The sequence below is a fragment of the Zeus faber genome (assembly GCF_960531495.2).
Source record: "Zeus faber genome assembly, chromosome: 1".
In the NCBI taxonomy this organism is placed as follows: domain Eukaryota; kingdom Metazoa; phylum Chordata; class Actinopteri; order Zeiformes; family Zeidae; genus Zeus; species Zeus faber.
The window spans coordinates 60,315,678-60,327,989 of NC_137193.1; the positions used below are offsets into that span (position 1 = coordinate 60,315,678).

A 12,312-nucleotide genomic window follows, 5' to 3' on the forward strand; every position below is an offset into this window, starting at 1 on the left:
CTCAAAACTTTATAGTCTCAAAACTTTATAGACTCAAAACTTTTATCGACTCAAACCTTTATTGACGCCGAACTTTATCGACTCAAAACCATATAGACTTAAAACATTATCAAATCCATCAGCTCTGTCTGAGGACGACTTTGATAAGGTTGCATCCCTGCTTTGGAATTTGGTTTAACCAGTTGTACAACATTCAATCTGCAGTTCATCTGAGATCAGAGGCTTGAGTAGAATCTGGAACATTGAGTCTGATGCCCAGATTTAGTTTTATTTTCTTGTCGTCTACACATCAGCATCAGGCCAAAGAACAGCTCATCCAACATCAACAAAAATCAAACATGATATTAAAGAAAAACTAGATTTTCCTATTTTTGAAATATGAAACCATAGAATTAGGTATCTTTAATGGGGAAAAATGGCTGATATATGAATTATAATGTTTTAATGACTCTAAACTTCTAGTATGGCTGACACAGTTATTACATCGTCATAATTATTTGAGATGATCACAATGATTTAGCATCGAAAGGTAAGAGATAATCATGGGAAGTGCTCTGTTGTTAGACTACAGACCAGCACAAATCTTTTAAAAGAAAGAGCAAATAATACCTGTTAGTGTCAGTGATATGGCACTCGATCTGCTCTGCATTTCTCCAAACAAAACTGTAGATGTATTTATTTTATTTTATTTATTATTTTATTTATTTATTTTGTTTCTGTAACTGAATGAAATAACAAAGCCCAAGCCCCGCCCTACCCTGCGGTGCTTCAAGCTCGGCGTTGCTGTGGACACCGTGGTGAAAGTCAGAAAGAACTTTTAAATGAGGCCTTGTAGATCTAATAGTAGTGAAGATTCAGCAACTGAATTGCTTATTTCTTGCCTCAAATTTGTTCAGAAACAGATTTTATTGGAATGATAAGGTGATATCAGTCAAAGTTTACAGAGAAATACAATGGAATTCGTAGCAAAGCTCAAACCCCATTGGCTCACACAACTAGGGGGATTGGCTGCTCATTTACATTTCAAACTACACACACAGAAACAGTCGTTTGAAACGTTAACACTGGTTTTGAGGCATGGTAGAACAGCTAGATTGCCTAATCTGAGGAATATCTTCAGCAAAACATGTTTTGGGGACCTCAGAGGCCATATATTAACTTGTTGAAAAGGAGCATAATAAAAATAAGGGGGGGAAATGTAAAAATAAGATGCACTCCATAGAAAATAGCATTAGAAGACGCACACACACACACACACACACACACACACACACACACACACACACACACACACACACACACACACACACTGTCCCCATTGAGGAGCGAGAGCGGTACTAGGCCATGGCTATGGAAGGCTCTGTAGAAAAGAGTGTGCGTGCGTGCGTGCGTGTGTGTGTGAGACTGTCCGACTGTGTGTGTGTCTGTGTCTGTGTGTCTTGTTGAATGCAGTAGCAGCAGTAGAGTGGGAGGAGAGGTGTGGAACAAACAGGCAAACAGGCTTGTGTGTGTGTGTGTTTTCACAAAATTGTGACCACATTTCTGTGTTTTCATTCTGCACCCACCCGTCTGCCGCTTTATCTATCTATCTATCCATCCATCTATCGATTCATCCATCTATCTTCCAATTGATTCATCCATCTATCTACCTTCTGGTCTATGTTTCTATTTGTCTGTCTGTCTGTCTATTAGTCCATACCTGTCTGTCTGTCCGCCTGTCCGTCCGTCTGTCCATCGTCCGGCCACCGTCCGTCTGTCGGTCTAGCTGTCTTATCTATCTGCAGTGTGTGTGTGAGTTAAGCATTTACAGGAAATAAAGACATCCACATGAAATGAAAGTAATTTCAGCTAAAACAAAATTTTCAGTTTTGTTTTCGCTTTTAGTTGAGTTTTTATTTGAACTAAAGAGGTTTGTTTAATTTTAGTTTTTGTGACAATTATAATACCGCTATATCTAGATTTGTATTATATGATGATATTCATGATATAAGTACAGAGTATATCATGTCAAATACTCTATGAATTTAATGAATATGATTTTATATTCTAATATATTAGATTATAGATTAGAAATTCCAGTGTCCAGCCCTAAGGCGGTCACACAGACATAAGCACACACACACACACACAGTTCTGTGTTTACACAGGGATGTTGAGTCATACTTGATAAGTACTGTGAACATAAAATAGCCCACACATGAAACAGCCCCCCCACTCTCTCTCCCTGCTTACTCTGAAACTTACCACTGCTCTCGATGTTGGCAGCACTTGCTCATCTTGTGCGTGCGTGTGTGTGCGTGCGTGCGTGCGTGCGTGCGTGCGTGCGTGCGTTTATAGATGTGTGCAGAATGGACAGTATTTTAGGCACCCGTTTTATACACAGCAACACCCCCCTCCCACCCCCATGCACACACACACACACACACACACACACACACACACACACACACACTGGCACACTGAGGGTGAGCAGAGGCCGTCAGCTGCCATAGTAACTATCGACGTAAGCACAAGATAAAAATCGACTCTGTGTGTGTGTGTGTGTGTGTTCATTCATGTTTATGTGTGTACATGCAGATCTGTCATCCTTTCCAAAAAATGTTTTTATTTGAGTCTACAAAAGGAAAATAAATCCCATTTTAAATGATTGATTGGACGTGTTATTGTCCTGTACTATTATTAATGACGTAAAACCTTAGAAGTTGTGTTGATGTATGTGTGTGTTTGTGCCTGTTTAAATGCTGTAGAAACCATTTGGACAAAATCAACATTTTGAAAATTAACTTCATGTGAGAGTGACACTGTCCCTGTCACGCACAGTGGTTTTTTTTTTAATGGATCACACTCTTCTCATTTGTTTTATTTGGAGGCACGGGGGTGCAGCAGAGCACTCACGGGTGCCCCGATCACGTGCGCGTCAAGGACTCGTTCCTCATGAATGTTCATGACTTGCCCAGAAAATCCACTATCTCAATGCCCATTCACGCTTAAAAAAAAAAAGAAAAGATTCAAGAGGTTTATTTGTCTGATATAAAAGGCAGCATGGACATCCAGGGGCGTGTCTGTGTGTGTCTGTGTTTTACTATACTTATAGAAGTGCATCAGGAACATGGGTCCTCACTAACCAGGTGTATTGACTCAGTCCTTACTTTGATACTGGCACAAGAATGTGTCTGTGTGTGTGTGCGTGCATGAGTGCGTGTGTGTGCCAATGGGACAGGCAGGCTGTGAGTGGGCCAGTGGACTTCTGGTCTGATTTGCATTGGTTATATGAACTGTATGAATTTTGACGCCTCTTGAGTTGTTTTCTTTGTCTCTGACATGGATCGTAGAAACACACTGTGGCGTCCACTCCCACTCCGCCTGGCAGGAATTAAACTCACAGCTTGTTATTATCAGACCTGGTTCAGTGCATCAGCGCTTGTGTCGGCCTCACAGTCCTCTGTGTGTGTGTGTGTGTGTGTGTGTGTGTGTGTGTGTGTCTCTACAATAGGGGGGTATTTATTTCCAGGCGTACGTGTGTGTGCTTGTGTGTGTGCGTATCCAGACATGTGTGGGTCTGATTTCATTTATTTTGTACACAAACTTAACACAGTGTGTGTCTGTTTAGTGTGCGCATGCGTGTTTGTGTGTAGTCACACACATACACACACACACACACACACACACACACACACACACACACACACACACACACACACACACATGCTGGAGTGTCTGCATAAGTGCCAGAGTCACAGCGTGAGCGAGTCGCTGTTTGCCTTGCTCATAGTGAGCATCTCCATGGCAACCGCACCAGCAGCGCAGTGTGAAGGAGGAGATACTGTAAAGGGGAGATGGAAAGAGAGAGAGAGAGAGAGAGAAAGGGAGAGGAAGAGAGAGAGACGTGGAATGGTGAGGGGAAAAAAGAGGTCAAAGGAAAAGAGAGGATGTTTTTTTAATAAAAGGATGACAGCGGACATGTCTGTTATGCTGTTTGAACAGACAAAGCCTGTGATTCTTTCTGTTCTGCTACAAATCTCACAGGCAAGGTTGTAACCATTTGGTGTGTGTGTGTGTGCGTGCGTGCGTGCGTGCGTGCGTGCGATTGTCTAATTGGCCGCTGTCAGATCATCCGTGTAGTATAGTTAATGTTTAAATGAGGAGGGAGAGAGGGAGGGAGAGGGAAAGTGTAGGAGGGAGGGAGAGAAAGAGGGTGAGTGTGGGAGGGAGGGAGAGAGGGAGAAAAAGAGAGCGAGAAAAAGAGGGTGAGAGGGAGACAGATGAGAGCGAGGGAGAGCAAAAGAGAGGGAGGGGATAGAGTAAGGGGAATACAGAGGAGGGGGAAGTGGGAAGGCAGGGAGTCAGGAGATTCAGGAAAAAGAGAGTGTGTGAGAGAGATGGGGAGAGCGAGCAAGAGAGAGGGAGAAAGGGGGAGAGTGAAAAAAGAGAGCGAAAGACAGGCAGAAGAGGGCGAGGGAGAGAAAGAGGGGAGGGGAAGAGAAAGAGAGAGAAATGCAGATAAGAACAAGGAGAAGAGAACACAAGAGATGAAGGGAGAGAGAGAGAGAGAGAGAGAGAGAAATGCAGATAAGAACAAGGGGGGAGAGAGAGAGAGGGAGGGAGAGGGAGAGGCGTGTCATTCTGAGCATGCTCTTTGTGCTGACTTCCTGTTCTCTCTTCCCCACAGAAACGACAGAAACGGAGAGAGCGAGACGGAGTGAGAGAACATTCTGTGAGAGGCAGAGGAAGGAGAAGTAGTGAGGAAGGAGAAGAAGCGAAGGAGCAACGTGGACTCTGGATGCTCTGACCCCCCCGCAGCACCAGCCGCTTCTCCTCTGTGGATTTTACTTTTCTTTTTTTTTCTTTTTCATTTTCAACCCCTTGCTCTCCTGGATTGGGTGGGATCCTCCTTTCAAACAATGAATTCCTTTCCTTCAACTGGCCGTCTGGTGGAGGGATGGGACGCTCTGTCTTTTTAGACTTTTCTCACTTTGGTTTCTCTCTCTCTCTATCTCCCACTCTCTTTCTCTTTCAGTTTCTCCTCCTCCTCGGCTCTCCCTCTGTTTACGTTCTTCCTCATTCTCTGCCTCCGACCGGAGCAGAGGAAGGAGGCGACGGAGCCACTCGGACATTTGCATTTGCCTTTGGCTTTTTGCGAGAGACACATCATCCCTTGTTGCGTGTGTGGTAAAGAGTGTGTATTTTGTTAGACGGTGTGTGTGTGTGTGTGTGTGTGTGTGTGTGTGTGTGTGATATCAAAACTGCGATGGGCTCGGAGAAGGATTCTGCGTCTCCTCGCTCCTCGTTGAGCGCCGTCCCCAAGTGCCACGCGCCGGGCAAACGCCCGGGACGCATCTCCTTCCACAGCCTGTTCCACGGGAAGCGGGGCTCACGGGGCGCCAAGGCGGGGGCAGCCACTCCTGCCCCTGTCCCCCAGCACCCCCACCCTCAGCACCAACAGCAGCTCATCCCCGTCACGGTCGCCGCCCCTCTGCCCAACGCGGCCTTGACGGCGGCCCCTCCGGCGGCCCCTCCGGCGACCCCTCCGGCGGCCCCTCCGGCGGCCCCTCCGGCGCCCCCTCCGGTGCCTGCCCACCAGGAAGCCGCCTCTGCTGCCCCTCCGCCGGACGGCCGGCCGCCCCTGGGCGGTGGCCCTCTGGCGGGGAAAGCGGAGCTCCTGGAGTGCCCGCTGTGCCTGGTGCGGCAGCCCTCTGCCCAGCTGCCTGAGCTGTTGGGCTGCGGCCACCGCTCGTGCCTGAGCTGCCTGCGCCAATACCTCCGCATCGAGATCACGGAGAGCCGCGTGCAGCTCAGCTGCCCTGAGTGCGCAGAGCGGCTGCAGCCGCAGCAGGTCGCCCACATCCTGGATGACCCCGCCCTGCTGGACAAGTACGAGGAGTTCCTGCTGCGCCGCTGCCTGGCCTCCGATCCCGACTGCCGCTGGTGCCCTGCCCCCGACTGCGGGTAAGAAGCGCTCTGTCGTTCATCCGCTGCTCTGTCGTTCATCCGCTGCTCTGTCGTTCATCCGCTGCTCTGTCATTCAGCCGCTGTTCTGTCGTTCATCCGCTGCTCTGTCCTTCATCTGCTGCTGTGTTGTTCATCTGCTGCTGTGTCGTTCATCTGCTGCTCTGCCATTCATCTGCTCCTCTGTCGTTCACCGCTGCTCTCTCATTGAGCCGCTGTTCTGTCATGGAGCCGCTTTTCTTTCGTTCATCTGCTGTTCTGTCTTTTAGTTCGTATTCTGTCCTTTAGTTTGTATTCTGTCGTTCATCTGCGGCTCTGTTGTTCATATGCTGCTCTGTCATTAATCTGCATCTCTAGCGTTCATCTGCTGTTCTGTTGTTCATCTGCTGTTCTGTCGTTCATCTGCTGCTCTGTCGTTCAACTGCATTCTATCACTCGTTTGTATTCTCTTGTTCTGCTGCATTCTGTCGTTCAGCTACTGTTCTGTTGTTCAGCTCATATTCTGTCGTTCAGCTTGTATACTGTCATTTAGCTGCATTTTATCATTCAGCTGGTATTCTGTATTCTGTTCAGCTGGTCTATCGTTGTACTTGCGTTGTAGCATTCTGTCGTTCAGTTTCTGTCATTGGTTTTGTATACTATCGTTCAGCTGTATTGTCAGATGTTGAGTGAAGTCATTGTAGACCTGAAGAACAGAGTATCTAAACAGGAATATATACATCTGTCTTATACATATAGATATATATATATATATATATATATATATATAATAGAGCTGATAATAGGTGAAAGCCCATGAAACACTACGACATGTAAAACACTGAATTGGGGAAACTTCAAAACCATGAAGAACTTCTCTGCTGCTCTGAAGAGCCCCTTCAGCTGGAGTTTCCCCTTCCTGTTTCCCCATACCTGTGTGTGTGTGTGTGTGTGTGTGTGTGTGTGTGTGTGTGTGTGTGTGTGTGTGTGTGTGTGTGTGTGTGTGTGTGTGTGTGTGTGTGTGTGTGTGTGTGTGTGTGTGTGTGTGTGTGTGTGTGTGTGTGTTGGTATGACATGGTAAACTGAATTATCAGAGTTGGGTGGTGGATGGTGATCGGGTTGGGTGGTGGAGGTGATGGGGTTAGGAGGTGGTGGTGGGAGGACTTTTTGACCAAGAAAGAGACGTTTCATAAAGCAAGAGTGATTCATTCAGTGTTTGTCTTTGTGTGTATGTCAACGTGTGTTGCTGCCTTTGATTTGTGTGTGTGTGTGTGTGTGTGTGTGTGTGTGTGTGTGTGTGTGTGTGTGTGTGTGTGTGTGTGTGTGTGTGTGTGTGTGTGTGTGTGTGTGTGTGTGTGTGTGTGTGTGTGTGTGTGTATCTTGTGAACACTCATCTGTGTGGGAAGAAGCAGTGAAAGTATTCAGCGATAATTTATTTTTTGTGGTTTGGCATCGAAATGCTGGCATTGTCGAAGGGGAAGGCCAAAAGTGTGTGTGTGTGTGTGTGTGCGTATGTGCGTGTGTGCGTGCGTGTGTCTGCCTTCTTTAGTGGAGTCAGCAGCATTGTTGACACGGGGGCTGGCCCGCTGGTGACCTAGATATCTAAAGGGACAGTCCGCATGCTCACGCCACCACTGTGATTAACTGGAGCTGGCCCACTTATATGAAAAGTCTTGATGGATTTTCACGGGTGTGGCTGTGGTCAGCGTCTCTCGGTCGATGGGGAAAAGAAAAAGAAAGTGAGAGAGTGACAGACAGAAGAAATACATATGGCAAGAGCGCATTGATTAAAAACATCAAACACGGCTGGTGTTTTATATATGGTGTTACAACGTCTTTGTATCAACTTATTAGACAATCACATCATATTGTGTTTTTAAGTCTAGATGTTGATGAAAATGGTGCATTCCCTCATCAGTTTGATTGGAAATAGAGTAAAGTAGCACTGGGCAGAGGTAGAGGGAATTAGAGGTAGAGTAGATGGAGGTACAGTAGAAGGAGGTAGAGTAAAGGCAGAGTAGATTGAGGTAGAGTAAAGATAGAGTAGATGGAGGTAGGATGGATAGAGATCAAGTACATTGAGGTAGAGTAGAAGGAGGTAGAGTAAAGGTAGGGTAGATGGAGGTAGAGTAGATAGAGGTCAAGTACCTTGAGATGGAGTAGAAGCAGCTAGAGTAGTGGTGGTGTAGAGGTACTCAACCTGGATCAGACTAAAGGTAGAATAGACAGAGATAGAGTAACGGTCGAGTCAATGGAGGTCAAGTTCCTTGAGGTGGAGTAGAGGGAGGTAGAATTGAGTGTGGCTCGAGGTAGAGCAGTTGAGGTAAAGTAAAGGTAAAATAGATGGAGATCAAGTCCCATGAGGTAGAGAAGAGGTACTGTCGAGGAAGAGTAGAGCATAGGAGGTAGAGTAGAGGCAGTAGAGTAGAGGAAGAGTCGCGCGGTACAGTTAGAGCAGAAGGGGTAGAGTGACAGTAGAGGAGAGTAGAGAGTAGGTAGAGTCGAGGGAGAGGAGAGTAGAGGAGGTTGAGGTAAAAGGTAGAGTAAAGGCAGTAGAGTAGAGGAAGAGCAGCGGTACAGTTAGAGCAGAAGGGGTAGAGTGACAGTAGAGGAGAGTAAAGTAGAGAAGAGGTAGAATTAGAGGTAGGTAGAGTCGAGGGAGAGTAGCGTTTCAATAGAGGAATGTAGAGGTCAAACAGATGAGATGCATATTTACTAATAACATGACATCATCACAATGTGCTGGTAATTTCCCTCCAGAGTTGACAGTACGTGCAGCGCCGTTGCAGCCGATGTAAACTGCTCTGTCGCTACTTGACGTGTGACTCTGGGACCTGTTTGTTATCTGTTGAGTACGGGTGTGACCTGACTTTGGCCACTTTTTCTCATTTCACTTCCTCATGTTCCTTCAAGCTCTGAGATCTGTACTGACTGATTCAATGGAAAGTAAAGAGTGAGTTAGAGTTATGGCATTTTCCACCACTACTACTATTACTGCACTATTTATGCTACACTACTACGACTACTATTACTTCTACCACCATACCTACTACTACTACCAATACTACTACTGCTACTATTACCAATACTACTATTGCTACTACTACTACTACCAGTACTATAACTTACTGTACTGCTACTACTACCAATACTACTACTACAACTACCAATACTATAACTTACTGTACTGCTACTACTACTACTACTACTAAAAATAATAATTATTGCAAATATATATATATATATACTTATTTTTATGGTTTGCAAAGTTTTCTTTTGCAATAAAATAAATGCGCAACACCCTCTCCCTCACATAAAAAAATCTTGTGAAACCATTGACAAGACATATTCATAAATATAGTATTAAATTAAATGCAATAGAATAGTGAGTAACTCCACCCAGGGCTTGAGAACTACAGTACCATGCGCAGCCGGACCCCCTAATCATGGGAACTGCGCTGTTGGCTGCGCAGACCAGCACAAATCTGTTAAAAGAAAGAGGATTTAATACCAACTGTCTGTGACAAAACTGCAGACGAGGAAAATGTAAGTATTTAAAAAAAAATGTTGCTGTGCTTTTGCTGTGGATGGACCACAGGCTGCGGCGTGCCATCTGCTGTGCGTTTCTTCAAAGAAAAACAATAACAACAGTAGATGTTTTTATTTATTTAAATGTTATGATTCAAGATCCAAGATTCATAATTGAATTAAACAAAAAAAATCCCTGCATGGGGTGTCACAAGCTTAAAGCACGGCCAAGAAAAGTGGGACCAAGCTTTTAAATGAGGCCTTGTAGATCTCATGCAGTATGAGTGAGCATTCAGCGACTGGGTTGCTTATTTCTTGCCTCAAATATGTTCAGAAACAGATTTTGGTGGACTGATGAGGTGAAATTGGTGGAAGTTTACATACTTCATACAACAGAACCCTGTTACTCATGCTCAAACCCCACTGGCTCACAGAACTGGGGTAAACAGTTCCAGAGTGGGCTGGGGAGCAGCTGCTCATTTTCATTTAAAGCGACAGGCACGCTGAAACAGAGCGTCAGGAACAGGACTGAAACAGGGGGATGTAGAGGCATGTTGGAATGGCTAGAATGCATAATCTGAGTGGTATTTTCAGCAAAAAACTTGTTTTTGGGGACCACAGAGACCTATAGCAACCTGTCGAAAAAGAGTATTATATGTGACCATAATAGTCTCCTTGTCGCTAACCTAGTAGCGCAAGACTTAACAAAATATCTGATATTTTATTCTTCATATGTTAAGTTCACAATATGAATATATATAATACTGTATAGTACCCAGCCATGATCCGATATTATATCTAAACAAATTGAAGCAATTGCACGATCATCTTTATATCGAGAACCCTTATCTATACATGTTACTCTATAGAAAGGTGACTTTCTATAGATAAGACAGAAGATAAGAGGTGTGTCTGTAGATAAAGATAAAGTACTTCTAAGTACTTTCTATAAAAAAAACTCATATCAAATGGTTAGTTTCTATAGATAAAACTATAATAAATAATCCGGAAATACCTTACCTTTTGGACCCGCCCCCTTTCCTGTCACCTGGCCATTCAGAGCGGTCCCCTGCTTGACTGACAGCGCATGGCGTCCAATCAGATGCAAAGCTCACCACCCCCTGCCAGCTCCTTAGGATGTCAGTTGCCATGGAGATTATTGGTGCGGCATAGCGCGAGTGTTGCCAGGGGCAACTGAAGTTGGGACTTAATTGAAGAGATCATTATATATACACACTGGACGTGTGTGTGTGTGTGTGTGTGTGTGTGTGTGTGTGTGTGTGTGTGTGTGTGTGTGTGTGTGTGTGTGTGTGTGTGTGTGTGTGTGTGTGTGTGTGTGTGTGTGTGTGTGTGTGTGTGTGTGTGTGTGTGTGTGTGCTTAACGTGTTGCATGTCAACACATGCCGTCCCTCCTCCTCTGTCTCAGCCAGTGACTCTACTCTTTATCCCCTTCCTCCCTTTCTCTCTCTTTCCCTCTCTCACTACCTCCATTCCTCCCCTCTGTCTCCCCCTCCCTCATCCCTCTCCCTCCCTTCCTCCCCTCCCTCACTCTTCTCTCTCTCTCTCCCCCTTCCTTCCTCCTCTCTCTCTCCCCTCTCTCTCTCCTTCCCTTACTCTCCTCTCTCTCCCTCCCTCTCCCTTTCTTCCTTCCTTCCTTCCTACCTTCCTTCCTTCCTTCCTTCCTTCCTCCCTCCTATCTCTACTTCCCTCTCTCACTCCCTCCCTTCCTCCCCTCTATCTCACTCTTTCTTTCTGTTCTCTCTCTCTCTCCCTCTCCCCCGCTCCCTTCCTCCCCCATCTCTCCATCTTCTCCCTCCCTCCCTTCCTCCCCTCTCGCTCTCCCTGTCCCTCTCCCTCCCTTACTCCCTCTCCCTTCTCTCTCCCTCTCTCCTTTCCTCCTCTCCCTCTCCCTTCCTCCCTTCCTCCCTTCCTCCCCCCTCTCTCTCCCTCTCCCTGGCCCTCTCTCTCCCTTCCTCCCTCTCCCTCCATCCCTCTCCACTAATCACCGAGTGGAATCCAGGGATGCAGATGATATGTTGTCCTGGGAACGCAGCTGTTGTAGCAACCAGCAACTGCCTCTCTGCCTTAGAGGGCCTCGTGGTTGTTGTTGTTGCTTTTGTTGTTGTTTTTGTTGTTGTTGTTGTTGTCGACATCGTCTCTCGTCGCAGCTCAATCTGGACATCTGAACGGGTTGTTTCTTCAGAGGAGGCAGTTAAACAGGATAAAGGCTCCTTTACGTGTTGTTTTATGTGTTTTGCGGGTTTTTAGGGGTTTGTTGAGCAACGTTTGAAGCTCATCTTCAACCTTTTCCTTCTCTTTTATTTCCATCATACATTCATGAGACACAGCCTTTTCAAGGGAACTGTCTCATACAGTAGGCCATGTCAGGGACACGGCATTAAAAAAACAATGAGATGATGAATGCAGGACAGGACACGGCAAAAGGACTTATTTGGAAATGGTTTGGAGTGTGTCAGCACACGTACGGTAATTTCCCGGAGGAATGTTGGCATCCTGTCTCATCTTGTTTCGTGTGAAGCGGGAGATCTTCTCAATGTCCTTCTAATAAGCGCCTCTCAGCTCTCCTTCTCAAATATGAGTTATTTGGCGTCAGTCTTCAGTCCATATAATTGTCTCACTTCGCGACGAGCCCGTCTACCAGTTGTCCACGGAAATATAGAAGCACATAAACCGAAAACAAGAGATGAGCAGTGACTTAACATGGCTGGAAAACATAAAGCAGCAGGGCTTTTAGGACAGAATGGAATAGAATAAAATCTCACGTAAATCACATTTGAAATATTCTGTATATTTTTATGTATTTTACGATTTATTTTTGGGCTATTTGTGTATATTTTG

General features: G+C 45.7%; 1 protein-coding gene across 1 annotated transcript in view; it reads left to right on the forward strand.

Moving 5' to 3' along the window:
- rnf19b (ring finger protein 19B) overlaps positions 1-12,312 on the forward strand; it is a 36,660-nt gene that overhangs the window by 11,424 nt on the left and 12,924 nt on the right. The window contains exon 2 of the mRNA XM_080015159.1: positions 4,670-5,946. Coding sequence (XP_079871285.1) covers positions 5,249-5,946 — 698 coding nt within the window. The 5' untranslated portion in view covers positions 4,670-5,248. The remainder of the gene's footprint in view (positions 1-4,669; positions 5,947-12,312) is intronic.